At 35.4% G+C, this 19209-nt stretch overlaps 1 protein-coding gene across 29 annotated transcripts in view; it reads left to right on the top strand.

Annotated features, from left to right (window-relative positions):
- PUM2 (pumilio RNA binding family member 2) overlaps positions 1-18688 on the top strand; it is a 72451-nt gene extending 53763 nt beyond the window's left edge. For 14 of the 29 annotated variants that reach the window (XM_026675563.2, XM_026675557.2, XM_087947247.1 and 11 more), the window contains 8 exons: positions 4544-4811; positions 5337-5466; positions 8728-8862; positions 9463-9600; positions 10313-10438; positions 13278-13399; positions 14870-15062; positions 16889-18688. In XM_026675563.2, the coding sequence (XP_026531348.2) occupies positions 4544-4811; positions 5337-5466; positions 8728-8862; positions 9463-9600; positions 10313-10438; positions 13278-13399; positions 14870-15062; positions 16889-17020 (1244 nt within the window). In that variant the 3' untranslated portion in view covers positions 17021-18688. The remainder of the gene's footprint in view (positions 1-4543; positions 4812-5336; positions 5467-8727; positions 8863-9462; positions 9601-10312; positions 10439-13277; positions 13400-14869; positions 15063-16888) is intronic. The other 15 variants (XM_026675555.2, XM_026675554.2, XM_087947252.1 and 12 more) reach the window with 2 other exon arrangements.
- Positions 18689-19209: the final 521 nt, after the last annotated feature.

Raw genomic sequence — 19209 nt, 5'->3', positions numbered from 1 at the left:
ATAGACCTATCATCTTTTCTATTTCTTCAACAAAAGCATACTCCTTAGCAGAATTCTGCTTCGGATGCTCTTCTAATACAATAAAATCCCCTCCTCCCTCTTTCCATGCAAGATCTGATATTTTTCTGCAAAGCCTGCAGTCCTGCGGAATACATCTTTGCATGGACAGAGATTTGCAATAGGAAGGGAAACTGTTATAGCAGCTGCATGAATCATAGCCAAGAATGTTGCTTCTTTAACACTTTTAGAGATGCCTTGTTCATGCTTCGGAATGCTTTGTACCACCCCTAAAAATTAATATATCTTGGGTCAAAGACTTTGGGTCAGCCTCAGAAATTCTTTAGTAACAGTGAGGAGCTTCAATGGTGGATTTTTCTTGTGGGCATTGGAAGCCTGCCTTGATATTTGAGGGGACAGAATCATATGTTCCAAGGCTCATAGCATTGTTGCCATAATGAGATAAACTCTCAAGTTCCAAATAGGTTAAAGACAAAGATCATTATCTGTTAATTTTATTAATTATCGCCATACAAACAAGTAGAGAGAAATTTCCTGCCATGACTGGTCTTTCTTACAGAAAGAGATTTTTAACTGTGCATTTCTATCATTTTCATTATGCTAGAGAGAATAAGCTAATAGCAATAGCACTTAGACTTATAAAGTGTTCCATAGTGCTTAATAGCACTGTCTAAGCGGTTTACAGAGTCAGCATATTGCCTCCAATAATTTTACTTCATTTGAGGTAAATGAGGTCCTCATTTTACCGACCTCAGAAGGATGGAAGGCTGAGTCAATCTTGAGCTGGTCAGGATTGAACTCCAGGCTGTGGGCAGAGTTAGCTTGCAATACTGCATTCTACCCACTGCACCACCATGGCTCCCAAGGCTTTAACCTGATTAAAAGTATCTCAGAATAACATTAATTTCTTTTCTTGGTGTATTAATCTTTGTTCTACCTGTTTTAAATTAATTGTTATTGCAGCATTTTTGCTCACTCCCTGCTTCTTTGCCTTTCTTTCCTTGCTCCATTTCCACCTGGATCAATAAGCTGTTGCCACCTCTGCCTCCCATTATCATGGTCTTTCCATGTATTATTACTGAGTTTTAATTCTTCTCATAAACTTATCTGTTTATTTGTGTAATTATGAAAATGATGATAAAATGGATTTATTCATGGCTTATTTTATAGAAAGACATAAGTCTGGATATTTTGTAAAAAAATAAAATGAAAGTAACTTGTATCTATTCCATACTTAATAAAAACTGCCAAATATTAATAGAAAAAATTGTTTCCAGGGACAATTTTCCGAATAAGTTTAGTAAGATATTTTTAATAACATTAATTATCATGTGCTAGATGCATATCTAGTCACATGGCATATGTTTTAGTAACCTTGCTTAATGCTGGTATTTTATAATTGCATACATTTTATAAAAAATTACAAATATCTAGTTCATGACCTTTTGCTTAAAAACAAAGCAAATTGTGTGCAAGGTAGTCCTGATTTGTTTATTTTGCCTTGATTGTGTGCGCTGTTTACATCATTAAATCCGTAAGAATTTAGTTCCCATAAAAATCTATTACTGCAGATGCAGACTTTAGATAGTTATCTGAAATATCGGAAATGGTAAAAATGCTTTATTCTATATACTAAATGAACTTTGCTGTCACTTTTGGGCTTTACATTGTGAATGTAATACACTTGACAAGATTGCAACTAGTAATCTTCCTATGCTTGTATTAATAACCTTATGCACATAATATATTTCCTCTCTAGGGTTATCTACAGAACAAGAAACTATTAGCTTTGTTACTCAGTACTTTAAGAAAAGGAGCACAATCAATCTTTGGAATCTAGTTTTAGATACAAAACTATTGCTATATTCTTCCTTTTCAAATAACTAATGCAACGGCAGATTTTTTAAATTTATCAGATAAATATCACTGTCATGTTTCTAAAAAAAACAGAGCATTTTTGTAAAATATAAACCGGCAAGTTTGAGTAGTTTGGATGGTTTAAGTGAAGTCTAGTTGGGCAGATTCAGAAAAAAACAGGTACATACCAGTAGAATTTTCTGACAGAATAGGTGCTTCTAAAGACATTTTCGTGGATTTGGAGTTCCCTCTGCCAACTGTGTGGGTTATGGTATAGAGGAAAAAGAAGGAACAAGTTTAAGCAACTCTCTTGGTGCAAGTAAAAGGGTCTTTTACGAGGAAACTCTTCATATCCCAGTCTGTGAAACTAGAATTTTAGGTTGTAAGTTATTAAATGTTAATGTAACCTTTGGTTTACAGGCATTTAACTTTGTAAATACATTTAATCTTTAGTTTTGAATTTGTTTTCTGTAGCAGAATAGTGTAAATAAGACAATAAATATAATACCTTTCATGATGAAATTGCATATCCAACACAAACCAATATTCCAAATTTTACAAAATACTTGAGTTATTTTAACTGCATTACTATAGGAATGGTCTCTAAACATTTAATATGATGTTTTGGCGCTACATTTAATTAGATAAAATTAACTACTACTACTCTTTTCCTGGGCTGCCTACATCTCCCTCCAAAAGAAAATTTTTGGGAGCTTGCCTGTATTGAATTTTCAGAAGTTTTCAATAGCTATGCCATTTCCCATGCTACTCAGGAAGGCCTTTCACTCCTCAAAGTAACTTTTTTAAGGGACATTTTTAAGCAGGATGTAAAGAAGTCAACTTCTACTAATTTTATGTTACATACATGTTCCTCTTGGTTTGGCTATATTTTAAAAAATCAATTAGAACAAAAGGTTAAACAAGCAGAAAATGTATTGAGCAACTGATTCCCTCCCCCCCAATATTGAGTGATTTTTGTGAGCCTCCTCATGAATTTATAGTTAGACAATTAGACAACCAATTCACAACACACACACACACACACAATGTGTGTGTGTGTGTGTGTATATACATACACACATACATACATATACATATACATATACATATACATATACATATACATACATACATATATATATATATATATAGATTTTCACGGGTACAGGCACGAAGCTGAAAGCACCAGCCTGAGGATGGCGAGCGGGACCTCCCCGAAACTTCGCCAAGATACTCTTTATCTTGCACGGGAAAAGACCCGAACATACCTAAACCTACATACATACATACATACATACATACATACATACATACATACATACATACATTAGTGGTAGTAGTAGTAGTATTACATAATTGATTCTTCTCCCTCACAAAATGTTCTTTTTAATAGTTACATCAAAATGTGCCCATTCCCCTGTATTTCAGTTAGATAAGACACTTTCTGTAATTCCACATCTGATCTGTTAATTCCCATGATTGCTGCCATGGTGGTTCAGTTGGAAGGTTTTGTCATAAGATTTTAAATATGCATTGAATTAGTATGTTTTGAATGCTGGCTATTACACATAGATGAAAACACCTTGTTTGCCAGTATTTCAGATTTAATAACAGTTATTTGATTGAGGACATGATTGAATATATGTAGCTCAGGGTTGAACTGTGAAGTCCTTGGTGGTCTTTGAGCTTGATTGTTTGCCTACTGACATTTTATTGCCCAACTAGGTAATATCAGCAGTGTGAATGAGTATGGGATGATAAAGGAACTATCCTCCCACCAAAACTGACAGAACATACTACTACATATAATAAGCAGGGAGCAATCCTCTCCCCACTTACTTGCACTGATAATGTGACCTAGTTGGGTAATAAAATCTCTGCAAGCAAGTATCCAAACTCAGATATCACCAAAGATTCCACAGTTGTACCTGTTACTATTTATTTATTGAAATGCTTTATTTTGGTGAGTTTTGATATTTTAACTACCTTTGCTCTTTTATATTTTATGTTAACTGCCTTGAGCATATTGGTAAAGATAATAATTTTAATGGGTTGTTTAGGAAGTAACATGGAGGGATGCTTGAGTTATTTTAATCTAAATAATAATAAAGTAGGTAAAAGTAGGATTTAGTTTGAGCAGGTTTTGTAGTTATGATAAAAAGCATTTATACGTTTGTGTGTATATGTTTTAGAATATTCCAAATCTCTAACTTAATTAGTCGATTTGTTAATGCTAATTCCTTAGAAGGGAGTATTATTATCAGGAGAAGGGATTTAGTTATCTAATGTGTTCCACCATGTGAGAAAGTTTAAAAGGGGTAACTTATATTGTTAACTTAATATACATACAACGATCAGTAATTAAAATTATATATTCTTTTATGGAAAAAGCATTAATATCCAGAAGCTTGTTGCTGATTTTGTTATATATTGAAGTTGTATTTTTCAGAGTTGTTTCAGCTGTTTCTTTTTAGACTTCAACTTTTAAAATTATGATACTTGGAACAGGCAAAAGGAACGAAAGTCATTCTTAAGTAACATGGTTACTTGACTGGTTACTGGAAGTTAAGAAAATGTGAATAGAAACTAATTCTAGCTTTTCTTAATTTGAGAATAGTTAAGTAGTACATACTTAAAACGTCATACTAACCAAACTGCTTCATTGTAGGGGGATTGACCAATGGTAGTGGTCGCTATATTTCAGCAGCTCCTGGAGCAGAAGCCAAGTATCGCAGTGCTGCAAATACCTCCAGTCTTTTCAGCTCAAGCAGCCAGTTGTTTCCTCCCTCACGACTACGTTACAGTAGATCTGACATTATGCCCTCTGGGCGGAGTAGGTTATTGGAGGATTTCAGAAATAATCGCTTTCCTAACCTTCAACTAAGAGACCTTGTTGGGCATATAGTTGAATTTTCACGGGATCAACATGGCTCTAGGTAAGCATATATAGCTCTCCTGAATAAATAGAGGAATATATGTTTCTTTTAGTAATGTCTTTGGGCAATATATTGAATGTTTCATATATTAATATTTAATATTCAATATGTGATTAATAATTCTTATTAAACATCTATTCACTCTTGGTGTACCCAGAGACCTAAAGTTGGGGACTCAGTTGGCATTTATTACAAGATGGGATGTACAATATGAGGTCAAAATTTTGTTTTCAAAGTGAATCAGAGCCCATTTAAATTAATTGTACCTCCCTGAAATTGGATTGATGGGATTGTAAATAATAAAAGCTGTACCTAACTTTACTCCAACACAATCTAAAAGTAACTTTTATTTTACTATTTCCCATATTTCATTCACAAAATAATTGAAATAGAATTTCAAATGTGTATATGGAATTCAGTTTCTTGTTGGCTTGATTGATTATAGTCATCAGTATTGTACATGAAAAGCTTTAAAATACTTGCTATATTTATTTATAGTGGCACATACATTTCTGACATTTACAGATTTATACAACAGAAATTAGAGAGAGCTACTCCGGCTGAGCGCCAAATGTTGTTTAGTGAAATTCTGCAAGCAGCATATCAGCTGATGACAGATGTGTTTGGAAACTATGTAATACAGAAATTCTTTGAGGTAAATATGTTAAGAATATTGTTTAAAATTTTAATCATATGAATGTATTTAAATAGATTATTTGGGAAACTTAACAAACCTTAGGGATAGAGTTACTTTAAGAAGCAATGAAAATAAAAGTTAAATATGCACATTTTGGTCTGTCTTGTATAAGTAGCTACAGGACACAGCTCAGTAAATAAGCAGCCGCAATGGATTAACTGGTAACACAACCCACAAACAATGCAACATTTAAAAAATATTTTTCTGGCTGCTGGCTTGAGGTTTTGTAATATACATGCATAATGTATGATTTTTGTGTTTGACATTTTGAAAGCTGAACAGGATAGTAACTATCTATAATCCATATGGACAACTTTATTGACTAAAAAGTAAATGCAACCTATAAAATACATAGAGGCAACAGTATTATAATCCAGGAACTCTTAACTTCTCCATAGCACAAAACTGACAAATATGAAGTACATCTACATGTCAGGTAGGCAAAAATGTTTCTAAGCAGTTAGCTATCACATTTGATGCAGCGTCATGTAGTCTCAGAACTAGCATTCTCTAACATTCACTGGCTGGTCAGTGGGGCTTAGCCATGTTTGTTAGGAGGAAAAAAAGGTAGTGTATGACTGCTGGTTGTCAGAGGGTGAAAGACTATCTTCCAATGGCATGTTGGGAAGTTCAGTAGGAGGAGACTGTTTTCCAGGGAAACCAGCTTCTCCATTAAGGCAATGTTTAAATGCAAGATACGGAATGTCACTTGCCATGGAGAACATAGTGTAGCAATGTGTAACAATCGATGAACCTGCCTAGAATGCATGCCATGATGACTAAAACAGTGTTTTGCCATTTTACTTTTTCTGGCTTATGGAAAAACTACAATGCATACCAGGGAGATTACAGTTAACTCTTATACCCTTGTGCATAAGAAGGCAAGATTCCCTCCTCTTTCTTCATGCACAATTGGATACGTCCTTTTGCTTGCCAAGGGAAACCCACTGTTGGATCTGGTCCTCTGATTGCTACTGATGCCAGAGTTGAAATATGCCTTGATACTTGTGCTATGCCTCCTGGCAACAGCCTAATCTCCAGACCTCTGCGTGGGCCATTTTTAGAACTTTACTGTTTATGATATTTTTCTTCATTTGAATACTCTATCACACAGTTACTTCAGAAAGTAGTTTACATTAGTTCCCAGTCAGCCTTCTTCAGATTCCAACTGAAATTCAAAGAAATTGATACGAACAGAATCTGTATTAATTTAGATGAGCTGATAGACAAGTGTGAAGATGGATTTTTATTATAGTTTGTTAAGAAAGCTTATCTCTGTCTAGTCCTGTTGTGTACCTTCCACCTCAGGAAGTCATTTAAACAAGGTAGGCAGACTTCGGTTGCATGTGCACAGAAAGCAGGAATCAGAATACTGATTTCACCGTTCCTCTTTTTTTACACAGCAATAGAACTACTTTGTAATTTCACTGTACCCCAAGTTTCCAAACAATAATACCAACTTCCACAGGATAACTTTGGAACTAGCCATATTAAGACCTGGACTTCCTGCCAAGTGCGAAAAGAAAAGTTATCCTTTCCGTTGGTGACCCTGAACCCATGATTTACACTAGCTCTCTGACAGCAACCATCATTCAGGTTATGGCCCACTTTATCTCATTTGCCAAGTGGCAACCATTGCCTTGGAGTAAAGTGGCATCTGCCTGTTTCTGATTCCTGCAGCACGAGAGATGCTACTCGATATAGACTTAATGCATTAATGCTGTTTCTATGCTATATTCTGACAATATAACTTAATTCCTCCTAAATAAACAAGCAGGTCTGGGGTGTCGATTAGAGATGTAGAGATATGTAGATGGGATGTAAATTAGACGGAGGTGTTCCCTATCTTTCCCCTTCCGCTGAACTGTCCCCTGTAGTGCTTAGTAAGTAACGTTGAATAAGAAAAATCATTATTAACTATAAGGAATAGAGTTGGAAGGGAATGATAACCTCTGCAAATAACCATTCTTTACCAATTAATTTCTATGATTGTATCTGTGATTGCCAACTCAAGATTGCCTCTATGAGTCAAACAATCACAAATAGATCTTACTATTTAACATGTGCTCAACTGTTTCTCAGCCTTTTTTCTTCCTTCTTTCACCAGCTCCAGTCAATAGCAGCTGCAGTGGAACTTGTGTCTGCTGCTTGTTGACTAAAGCAGTCTATAGTTTTCCTTAGCTTAGATGTTTTTTAAAGTTAATCATTAATATTAGAACAGTTAAACTATTTTTTGTCCCAAACTTAAGACAAAGTTCTAGACTCAAAAACACTCCATAGTTGTTCCAAACCTTTGTGCATCCCTTGTTTGAAGCACTTACATTCTGAATCTCCATTTTTAGAGTAGCTCCTAGATTAATATTAAAAAATTAAATATCTTATACTGTACCTCTAAACCCAGGGGAGCTTAACTTGCAATCCAGGGAACCCTTGGAAAGTTTTTCTCCAGATTCTGAATGGTGTAGATGGTACAAAAAGATTAAGATCCCCTGTTCTTATCTAAGGCAACAATTTCAGGCCATACTAGTTTTCAGTCATCTTTCTTGCTTGCAGCAATCTTCCTTCATTATTCTGTAACCAGAAAACAAATTGAAATCTCCCTTTCATCACTTCCAAAGAATTTGTAAATCCTAGAAGAAAGGGAACAATTTCCCCATCCTAATCAATATCATCCTGAAAGCATCAATTGTATATATCCTGCAATTTTGAAGAATTAGGCTTATTTAAATTGTAACTTTTTTGAGAGGATCAGTATTATTTATATTATATATATATCACTTGTTCTCTATTAGAAAGGCATTCTCTCCAATAATTTAGAAATTCATAAAAATCAAGTTGTATTGCTTTAAAACCATTTTGCTTACCCAAGTCATAAGAAACCTGAAGTATGCTACAAATCTTAGCATTTTCCTCATTTGGTCATACTTCCTGGGACTGCTGAGAGTTATAATTCTACAACAACTTGTATAGATGAAAACTGAAGCTGGAGTTCCTTCACTTGATGATTTATTTCTGAGATTGCAAATTACATGTACAGTTAATTCTCAGGTGGTGAAATACAAATCCTTGAGAAGAGACATAAGGGAGATTCTAGTAATAGCATATGATAAAGTGACTAACAATGCAGATGCTGTTCATGAAGTTTTTAAACTTGTAATTTTCTGCAGATGAACATGTAAAGTTTAAATTTTTTAAACAGTGCTTTCACTTTCATTGTAGTTTGGAAGCATTGACCAGAAGTTAGCACTTGCAACGCGCATTCGTGGACATGTTCTCCCCTTAGCTTTACAGATGTATGGGTGTCGAGTCATTCAGAAAGCTTTAGAGTCTATTTCACCTGACCAGCAGGTAATTGTAAGTTAGATCAATATTTTGTATTTATATTTATAATCAAAATATAATCCCTTTTATTAGTTCTGAAAGATACTCTTTGAATTCTGGTGACTTCATATAGGTTAATTGGTTGATAGGTTGAATCCAGCAATAAGTGGATTGTTATTGCTTTTTTCTGAGTTACTGTTTTGACTTCTTAGTCTAGTCTTCAGTTCTGGGATTTTTTTTAGTGGTCTCTCATCTGAATCTGTGGAGATTCTCAGTCATCCAGGTCATGATTGTCGCAGAGGTGCTTTTTCAGGAGGCAACTGGACTTCCTCATTTTTCTTTGAAACATTCTGATCCAAGAAGCTTCTTCAGCTCTTCTTCAGCTGAAGAAGCTTCTTAGATGAGAAGTGAAATGTCTTCAAAGAAAAACGAGAAAGTCCAGTTGCCTCCTGAAAATGCACCTTTGGGTCTCTCTTCTGAATGCTAACCAGGAGTAACCTACTTCACATTTTGGTACCAGCAAACATTAGCTCACTGCTACTACATATCTAGAAAATTATTTATAGAAGTATTTTGTGAGAGGAACATCAATTAAGAACATTTATAACTTGGATCTCTCATCTCTCTTTGTAGAATGAAATGGTGAAGGAACTAGATGGTCATGTCCTAAAATGTGTTAAGGATCAAAATGGAAATCATGTGGTACAAAAGTGTATTGAATGTGTTCAGCCACAATCACTCCAATTTATTATTGATGCTTTCAAAGGACAGGTAATTTTTCATTTATTATTTTGTGAATGAGGAATGACTCCCATAATTCATAATTAGGCAAATGATAACTGTGAGCATACAACTTCAGTTTTGGATTTGTATTGTACAAGAATAGCCTTTTATTCTATAAGAGATTTTTCCTTGGTGCCTGTATTGTAAATCTTCCTGCATGTACTGAAAGTAGTTTAGTTTATTCAATTTACAGTTATAGAGATTTATGAAATACAAATTTCAAAACTTTCAACCTTCCTGTTTCTTATGACTTATCACTGAAAGATTTTTCTAGGAGGTACTATGAATCATTCGATCCTTTAGCTTTATATGTATTGCACTATGCAGAACAGGGGCTGGAGAATGGAATGTTTCAGAGTTATCTGGAATGTTCCATTCTTGGACTGAGGAGATTTCTAATTACTATTTGTGTAGGTGCATTTAATAATATCTACCTGTTTAGTATGTTGCTTTATCAAGGTGAACTGCAAAATAACTATGCAAAATGAATTGGAGATTAAAGACAGATATTCAGATTGTCACTTTTTCTTATTTTCTTCTTGAAATGAAATAGACTGCCTCAGATATTAAATACATTCCCTGGGAGCTGCAAAATTAAAATATTCCCATAATCTGACATGAATAAGGATGGGAATTATACTAAAGATTTCACGCAGGTTGAGATAATATATTCTTACAATTAAAATCTTGTTATTTTAAGGTGTTTGTGCTTTCAACTCACCCTTATGGCTGCAGAGTAATTCAACGTATTCTTGAGCATTGTACTGCCGAACAGACCTTGCCCATTTTGGAAGAATTGCATCAACACACAGAACAGCTTGTGCAGGTGGTGTATACTAAAATGCCAAAATGAACATAAACAATTGCAAAATCATTATAGGTGGATAATTTTGGGGTAAATGGATATTGGATTATGTTTGGTACAATTTAATTATACTAACTATATTATATGATTTAATTAGGCAGGATTGTGGGTGTAGGCATGTGGCTAGAATGTGATCAGAGCTAAAACTAAGATTCTAAGCCAACAAAAACATGCTGTGATGTTATTTCATGATCAAGCTATGGAGACCACTAGGAAACAAGGGCAATGTGCAGACCACAAAGTAAAACCTCATGTTTAATCTCTTGGTTTGTAAGTCATTAGGTCTCAATGGCTCCAAGGAAGCCATATGCAACATTTCCTGGACCAGAATGCTTGACCACAGTACTCTGCCCTCTAATAACCTCCAAGTTAGACTACCGCAGTAAGCTTTATGTGGGCCCTTTAAGAACACTCAAAAGCAGCAGCCATGGCAAAAATAATTTTTCAGACCATTTTGTACTGATTCTGAATGAATTGTACTAGCTATCTCTTATATTTAAGGATTACAATTTAAAACCCTGTATGTTAATTAATACTTGAAGGAACATTTTCCTAATGTGCACCTGAACAAACATTAAGATTTGCAGAGGCAGGGAGGGGCTCTCTTACTGGTTCATAGCTGTAAAAGGTAATTATAATCTCCCTTATGGTACTCCAGCTTTGGTTTGCCATTTCCTTAAAGACCAAACAAATGCTAACATTGTTTTTAATGTCAGGTGAAGACTTAAGCTTTTTACTGATTTATATGGGCCTTTGCTGCAACCTGCCCATGCCTTATTGCTCCATAATATTATTTAATGCCTCTCCACTAGGAATGTGCAGTTATTTGGATTCCAAGCAGAAAAGTTGCTTTGCAAGCTGGGCATGCTTGCTGAATCTGTCAGTGCTTCCAAGGATGGATGGATGGATGGTGCTTTCTTCATTGAATACATCTATCAGAACTTTCTTAAATACCGTATTTATCGGCGTATAACACGCACAGGCGTATAACACGCATCTTCATTTTAAGAGGGAAATTTCAGGGAAAAAAAATAAAAAAAATTCTGCCTGCCTGCCTTAGTTTCTGGTTGTTTGGGAGCAGCTTCGGCTGAGAATAATAACTATTCGCCTCTTTTACTCAGCCGAAGCTGTTCCAATTCAACCATTAACGAAGGCAGGCAGGCAGGCAGAACGGAGCACTGCGGGCGGGCGGGCGGGCGGATGGGGTGGGGGTGGGGGAGAAACGGGCGCTTCAGGGAAGCTGCGGCGACAGGAAAAGCCCCCCGCTTCTTTGAAGCAGTTTCTTCCTGTGCTGGTGGAGGAGCGAGAGAGCGACTGAGAGAGCTGACCCAGAGAGAAGGACAGGCTTCGGTTGCTTCCTCCCTCCCCTTCTTTCATTTGTGTCCTTGATCCCCGATCCCAGCAGCATTCACCGAAGGCTTCTTAACATTATATCGGCGTATAACACGCATACATCATTTGCCCCCTATTTTCAGGGGGAAAAAAGTGCGTGTTATACGCAGATAAATACGGTATATATTTTGGGGGGGACCATGTGTATAAATACAGGAAAAGAAGCAGTGATTTTAAGGAGGCACTGACAAGTGCGATACAATTCCATCAAAGCAGATTTCGCATTTTGTATCTGGATTACCATATTTTTCTGTCTACAAGATGCAATCCCCCCAAAAAAGTGAGCGGAAATGTCTGTGCATCTTATAGAGCGAATGTTGCTGAAGCCCTGGCCCCCACCCTTCGGCCTCTGTCTCCCAGCAGTTTGCCTCCTTGCAGCAAACAGCCTGGTCAGCTTCAGCATAGTCTTGTCAGCTTCAGCACAGCCTGATTTAGCATGAGAGCTGATTGGAGGTTGGATCAGTCTCCTGGAATACTGCCAATCAGCTGTTCCAGGCTGTGGGGGATCGCTGCCGCCCATCACCGTCTCCGTGTGCCCCATTTTTGGCCTCCACGCATCTCGTTTGCATCCCATTCCAGGTGGCGGCTTTGGTGGTGATGAAACTGTTCCTTCCTTCTTTCCCCCCAAAAAAAAAAAAAAGCAACAATCAGAATGCACTGTTCCAATCTGCCTTTTCCCAGCCTGGGCCCATGGACAAAATGAGCAGAGCCAGGCAACCTGTGTCTGGTGTATCTTGGAGGCTTTCCATGGGAGGAACCAGTCAGGAGAACAGGTTGTTTTTGTTAGGGGAGAATGAGAAAGAGCTTGTTTGGGGCTGTTGTTGGAGCAAATAATGATTTAGAACAACTCAGACTGACATAGCAATTGAAAGATGGATGGGATGGGTAGAAAGACGGCACCTTTTTAACTGTTGACTCTAGTGGCAAATGGCTTGGAACTTTGGTCGGACGCAACTTATAGAAGTAGGAGAATACACGTTTTCCTTCCAAACCTATGTAGCACTCAAGACAATTTGAGTTTTAGAACCCAGATATCTCACCCTGCTTATGCAAAAATTCATTTTTAAAGTAATTAATTGCATTAATATGCAATGTAATGGCATATTGCTTCTTTTTCCATCAAAGTTGACTGGAATATGTGAACTTGGAGGACACAGGAAGTGGAGCAATTTGTATAATAGTTAAAATAGTGACTCATGAGTGACTCATGCTGAGTTGATCTTGTCACTTAGCATATTAGATAGATATGCCCAGTCCAATGAAATATTGTGCCTTCTATTGTTTTATTTTGGCTTAGTATTTGCTTGGACATGGCTATTTGTTCATATATCTTACATTTTTAAATGCTGAAGCATTTTCATGCAGTGAATAATCACCTCTTTGATATGACTGTATTAACTAATTTTAGGATCAGTATGGAAACTACGTTATTCAGCATGTTCTGGAACATGGCCGCCCTGAAGACAAGAGTAAGATTGTTACTGAAATCCGAGGGAAAGTTCTGACTTTAAGTCAGCATAAATTTGCCAGGTATGGTAAATAACAATTTTCTAATAGTACTGGCCTTGACTGGTTGAATGCTTTTTTTAAAAAAAAGGTAGCTGAGTTAATTCTTGAAGAAGAAGAAATACATTTGTAGTTGGTAATATTTGCATTTGGAACAGCCCTAAGCAAAATGGAACACAAAAAGATGAAAACCTTTATAGTCCCCATACCTGTTCTTCTGCTAGGAATATACCAAGCATAAAAAAAAAAAAAACAACCAAGGAATGGAAAGAAGCCAAAAAAATCCAAATGTTTCGCCAGATATTTTAGTTAAAAGTCAGCAACAAGATAGAGATTATAGGCTAAATGCACTTAATAAATGTTGAAGCAAGATAATATATAAGAATATTTGCTGATAGTAGTTTGATTGAAACCAGAAATTAATATACATGACAGCTGGTTTTGAATTTTCCAAGTTAGTCTGTGTACAGCAATGTAATATACATAAATGTATTTATAAATATAATGTGGAAGTAGAATTATATTTGCATAGTAGGAATGTCCCATATTTCCATTCCTCTTCTATTCCCTGTACCACCCCAAATCTGAACAAAACTCAGGGACTGCTCAGAGTACACTTTGTGGAAAAAAGGTCAGAAAGCTAAATTGTTATAGGAGTTCCCAAATACATTGTATATTAATGATGTGTAAAATGCAGCTGATTTTAACACCTTGGCTCCCTCACCTGCCCCACATTGTTTCACATACATGGAAAAAAAGAATGCAAATGGGGGGGGGGGGTGAGAGAGAGAGAGCTGACAGTTTGGTGTAGAGATTAAGGCACCAGGCTAGAAATCAGGAGACTGAATTCCAATCCTGCTTTAGGCATGAAAATTGACTGAATGACCTTGGGCCAGTCACACTCTCAGCCCAGGTCACCTCACAGGGTTGTGGTTGTGGAGAAAATAGGAGGGGTAAGGTGTATTGGATATATCCTCTGCCTTGGATTATGTATAAAAAAGTAAAGTGGGAAGTAAATAAATCAATGAAAAGATTAAATATTTTAAATTTTTAATCAGGAAGTTTCTTCTCTATACAAGGATATGGAGGAAATTATTCATTTTGCTGAGGACAATTCTTCTGCCATTAAAAATACAAAAATAGTCCATTAGAGCTTTTGATCTCCATTCTGTAATTCAGTAGATCCCAACTTTTCCTGATGAAGGGCAGGATTTTTATTTTTCAGATGAAAATGGAGTGTGGTGGTATTATTTGTTCACTTTTGTGCAGGTAGAAAGGAAATGTCAATTTACTTGCATTGCAAAGAAACTCTGTAATACGCACTTCAGTATAGTCTATGGGTGTCAGATGGAACCCCAGCAATTACTCAAGGAAAAGGTTAAAGGAAGCTCATATGAATTGCAGTTAGCACGAGGCAATAATTTTGTTGTGTTGATTGAGAGTTCAGGTAAAATCTGTGTTTGTTTCTATTTTCCAATCTCATAACTTTTACAGCAATGTGGTGGAAAAATGTGTGACTCATGCATCTCGTGCTGAAAGAGCTTTGCTTATTGATGAAGTATGTTGTCAGAACGATGGTCCTCACAGTGCCTTATACACCATGATGAAGGACCAATATGCAAACTATGTTGTTCAGAAGATGATTGACATGGCGGAACCAGCTCAGCGTAAGATTATAATGCACAAAGTAAGAATAAAATCCTTAGATCCTCTGCTTAAGAATTGTTTCCATCAGCAGATCAAGGAAAGAACAATTCCTCATCCCCTTTTGAAGGAAAGGAGTATGTCTTGTCAAAAGTGCTGGCTTTTTCCTGTGAATTTATTGCAAGAGTTTAAAATTAAATATTTTCCAATATTTGTAATTAGATTGATGCAATTATGTCTGCCAATCATCTCCTATAATGCCATTTCTATTTTCTTATTTTGTATAAGTTAATAACCTATATTTTATGAAAAATATTTCAATTTTTAATTTTATTCTTCCAAATTTCTCTCTGCAATCTTTTCTCTTTATATAAAGGTTGACAGAAATAAACTTTGATTACCAATAACTTTCTTTGTAAAATTTCAAACATTACTGTATAGTGTCCAATTAAAAAAAATACAACAAGGAGGAACAATTTAACTACTTTAAAAAACCCTAAATTTTATCTTCACCAAAAGGACAGACCTTTTAGGGATGAAATTTTGAGTCTTTGAGTGACACCCTTATAACGTGTTATCTCCTTTTTAAAAAGGTGAAAAATACTAATGTTGAACATTTTAGAGTGCAATCTTGGGTTCTATGGGAAAAAAGAAGGGTTAAAATTGCATGTAGCCCATTTGTTTCTCAGCCTTCCTGTAGATCCAGTCCATTGTCCATACTCATAGGGCTGCACAAATCTTTAATTCTGTGATTCAGTGCAACATTAGTTTAACTGAATCTCAGAAATCAAATTCAAAAATCAGATTGGCTACCAAATCAATTCAGAAAATCTAACACCCAGTTTCACACACTGAATTGTAAAATCAAGAACTGACTTGGTTTTTTAATCAATTTGAATCAGAGTATAGCTAATGTTCACACCTCTACTGGTTAACTGTTGTCTAAATGTACATTATCAAATCTTTAACCCAAAACATCTCAGTTTAATAATAAAATAAATGAGTACCCAATGTAATGGAATGTATAACTAACTTTGGGATAGCATGATTCATTTGTGGATAAAAATAATTGCCATTCTTTACTGCAAATGTGTTCTTTTCTTGAATTCAGAGTTTAAGTCCATAACGTTTTTTGACTGCACCGACTTTATTTCTTTTGTCAGATATATTGTCATACACCTAAAATGTGGCATTTTCATTTGACTGTGTTCTAGTTTACAATTCCCTATCTGTTAATATAACAAATTGTCATTGGGTTCTCTCTGTGATCCAGAAAAGCTTGATCCATTCTTTTTTCTTCACTTCTATATTTTATATGTAATATCCCTGCTTGAGCGTGGAGTGGTGCGGTGGCCTAGAAGTGGAGCTCTCGCCTCACAATCAGGAGGCTATGAGTTCGATCCTAGGTAGAGGCTGATATTTCTCTCTCTAGGCACACTGAGAATATATCTGCTGAACAGAACTCCGCATTGACAATAAGAAAGGCATCCGGCCATTAAAACATTCTGCTAGCTCCATTCAGTTGGCTAGACTCCACCCCACAAGGGATTATGGGCTCATTAAAAGAAGATGATGATGATCCCTGTTTGAGCATGCTGAACCTGTTCCCATTCAATGCAGAAATAGGAGAAAACTCTAGTTAATAGGCATTACAATGCCTATTGTATCTGTATACATACTAATGTAGCACTTTTACTCACAGTTGGTTCTTCATCGGGGGTCTCAACATTCACAAATATTCATGGTCACAAATATTAACAAAAGACACCTTGAGCATTTAGTGAAAGACGGGTTATATTTGTCTTTATCCTTCTAACTACTCTTCAAAATGGCAAATGGTGTTTAATAGTCTCGATTTCTTCATTCCAGATTCGACCCCATATTACAACCTTGCGTAAATACACATATGGGAAGCATATCCTTGCCAAGCTGGAAAAGTATTACCTGAAGAACAATGCTGATCTGGGGCCAGTTGGAGGACCACCAAATGGGATGCTTTGAAGATAAGTTTAAGAAGCAGTCTAAAAGAGGAATTGTATTGTGAATTATCAAAACACCCAACTTAACTAAAATTTTGTGATTTTTTAAAAATATATTTATTGACTTCATCCATTTGTAAAAATTTTATTCATGTGTATATTTTGGGGGAATGAATTACAACATAATTGCCATTTCTTAACAGAGACCTATCAGATTGCAAGGCTTACAAAGCACAGAATGCCTGTAAATGATGTAACTATCGGAATAGCTCTCCCATTTTGTAAATTTTTACCTTGTAAAGTCACTGAATAAAATAGTTTTTAAAGGGAAAAAGTACAGTATTCTTTTAATATACTGGCTTACAGTCTGGTAGGTCTATCCACCATCATTGCACAACATGTTTATATAATTGTATATAGAATTAGTTTTCATTTTTCCCCTTTGTGTGGAATCTTTTTTATAACAGTTGGAAATAAAGCAATTGCATAATTATTATTTAACATGATACAGAAAGTTAAGTTCTGTATTTTGGTGGTTCACAATTTTATAGTCCCCAAAACAATCAGGATACTGCAAATATCAGTAAAGAAATCGTAAAATGTGAACACTGATGAGTAGTTTCCACCTTTTACTCTGGAAATATTTTTTTAAAAAAAAACAGTGCCCTTTTCTCCAGCAGTGTACAGAAGCCATGTATATAATTTAATATTTAACTAATGGTGCAAGAATAGGGTATAAAATCAAGGTAGTACTTGGATCCAGCAGTGTACTGTCCGGGAAAGAGTAAATTCAATAAATAGGCAGACAGTTGATGTAAGATGTGTGTTTTGCTTTGCATATACAATTATAAGATGGGATTTGAAAATTGAGCATATGCTTGAAGTAGTAGATGAATTTGTAGGCAATTCAAGGAGGAAAGAGCCTACTTAAATTTGATAGTGCAACATCTAAAGCATGATTAAATATTCAGATAGGTTTTTTTGCTTCCTTATAAATATAAGCATTATATAAGTATAGTTAATCGATGTAAGTTTACCGTTTGTAAACCGATTCCTTGTTTTCAATGTTTTAAAAGCCTTGCTAATTAAGTAGTGATGCTTACCTTGGTTGTACAGATGTACATTTGTAAACCTTCATGCTGTAAATGTAATTTGTTTTACCCCTTTTGGGAAGAAAATTTGCATTTTAGTGTATATTCATATCCCTGCCCCTCTACCCTGACATAGTGTTGTATAATGTAAATTTATTTCGGCAAATCAAGACTGGTTTTTTAAAAATTCTATCTTTATATGGTTTCAGAGATATGAATCAGCTTTCTTTGATCTGTTACAAAAATCCTTTGTTTATTACATAGCTATTCTGTTAATATGGACATTTTGGAAACTTAAATCAGTTTAAACATTAATGAGAATAAAGATAATTAATAGACAGAAATACTGATGACAGAAACCAGTGCTTCTTCCATCTTAAATGTGGCACGATTTGTTTTTGTATAGAAGAATGCTGTATTTTTGAACAGCTTGTTTCATCCTTAAAGCAAATATGTATGATACTGTCAATTTAAACACAACACTGTACCAGTAAGATAAAGGTGTACATTTACAAGCGGCCTTATGTACATTTCCCAGTTTCCTTTTTAAGGCAAGAATTGTGACTATATGTGTATAATTAAAATCCTTTTTAATCCTTTGCCTTCGAAGATATTTTGGAAAGACATTTACTTTGTATATTCAGTTTCTGAAAGGTAAAATGCATTGTATTTTGTTCAAGCTGACATTTTGTATAAAAGCGCTTCTTCATTTTTGTGACATAACATAGGTACTTTGCCTCAGAATTGTTGGAGGGAGTGACAGTTACAGCATGTGCAAAAGTTTTGGGGTGGAGGTTCCAGGAAATGGAAGAGAACAGTGCATCTCATTTATGCAGCTTCTTAATAGAAACATGCAAATTCCTGCATACCATAAAAATAGTTTAGTCTAACGTTCATTTTTTTAAAATAATACCAACTAAAATACCTGAAGTGTATAGTAATTTCAATTCATAATAGCTTTCTCTCAATTTACATAATTGTTAAACATGTGATAATTTTATTTGCTGTAGAACAGTTTTCTCATAGAAGTTGCAGCTTGATAGAATTCAGAAATTCCAGTGAAATTTATCTTCTCATCCAAAGAATATATTATTTGAAGAGTTGAAAGAACATAGATCTT

The sequence above is a fragment of the Notechis scutatus genome, chromosome 1 (assembly GCF_049901735.1).
Source record: "Notechis scutatus isolate UNSWTSFEM ecotype Mainland chromosome 1, rNotScu1.2, whole genome shotgun sequence".
Lineage (NCBI taxonomy): Eukaryota > Metazoa > Chordata > Lepidosauria > Squamata > Elapidae > Notechis > Notechis scutatus.
The sequence above is the reverse complement of the archived record's forward strand: the minus strand, read 5'-3'. Positions and strand labels throughout refer to the sequence as shown.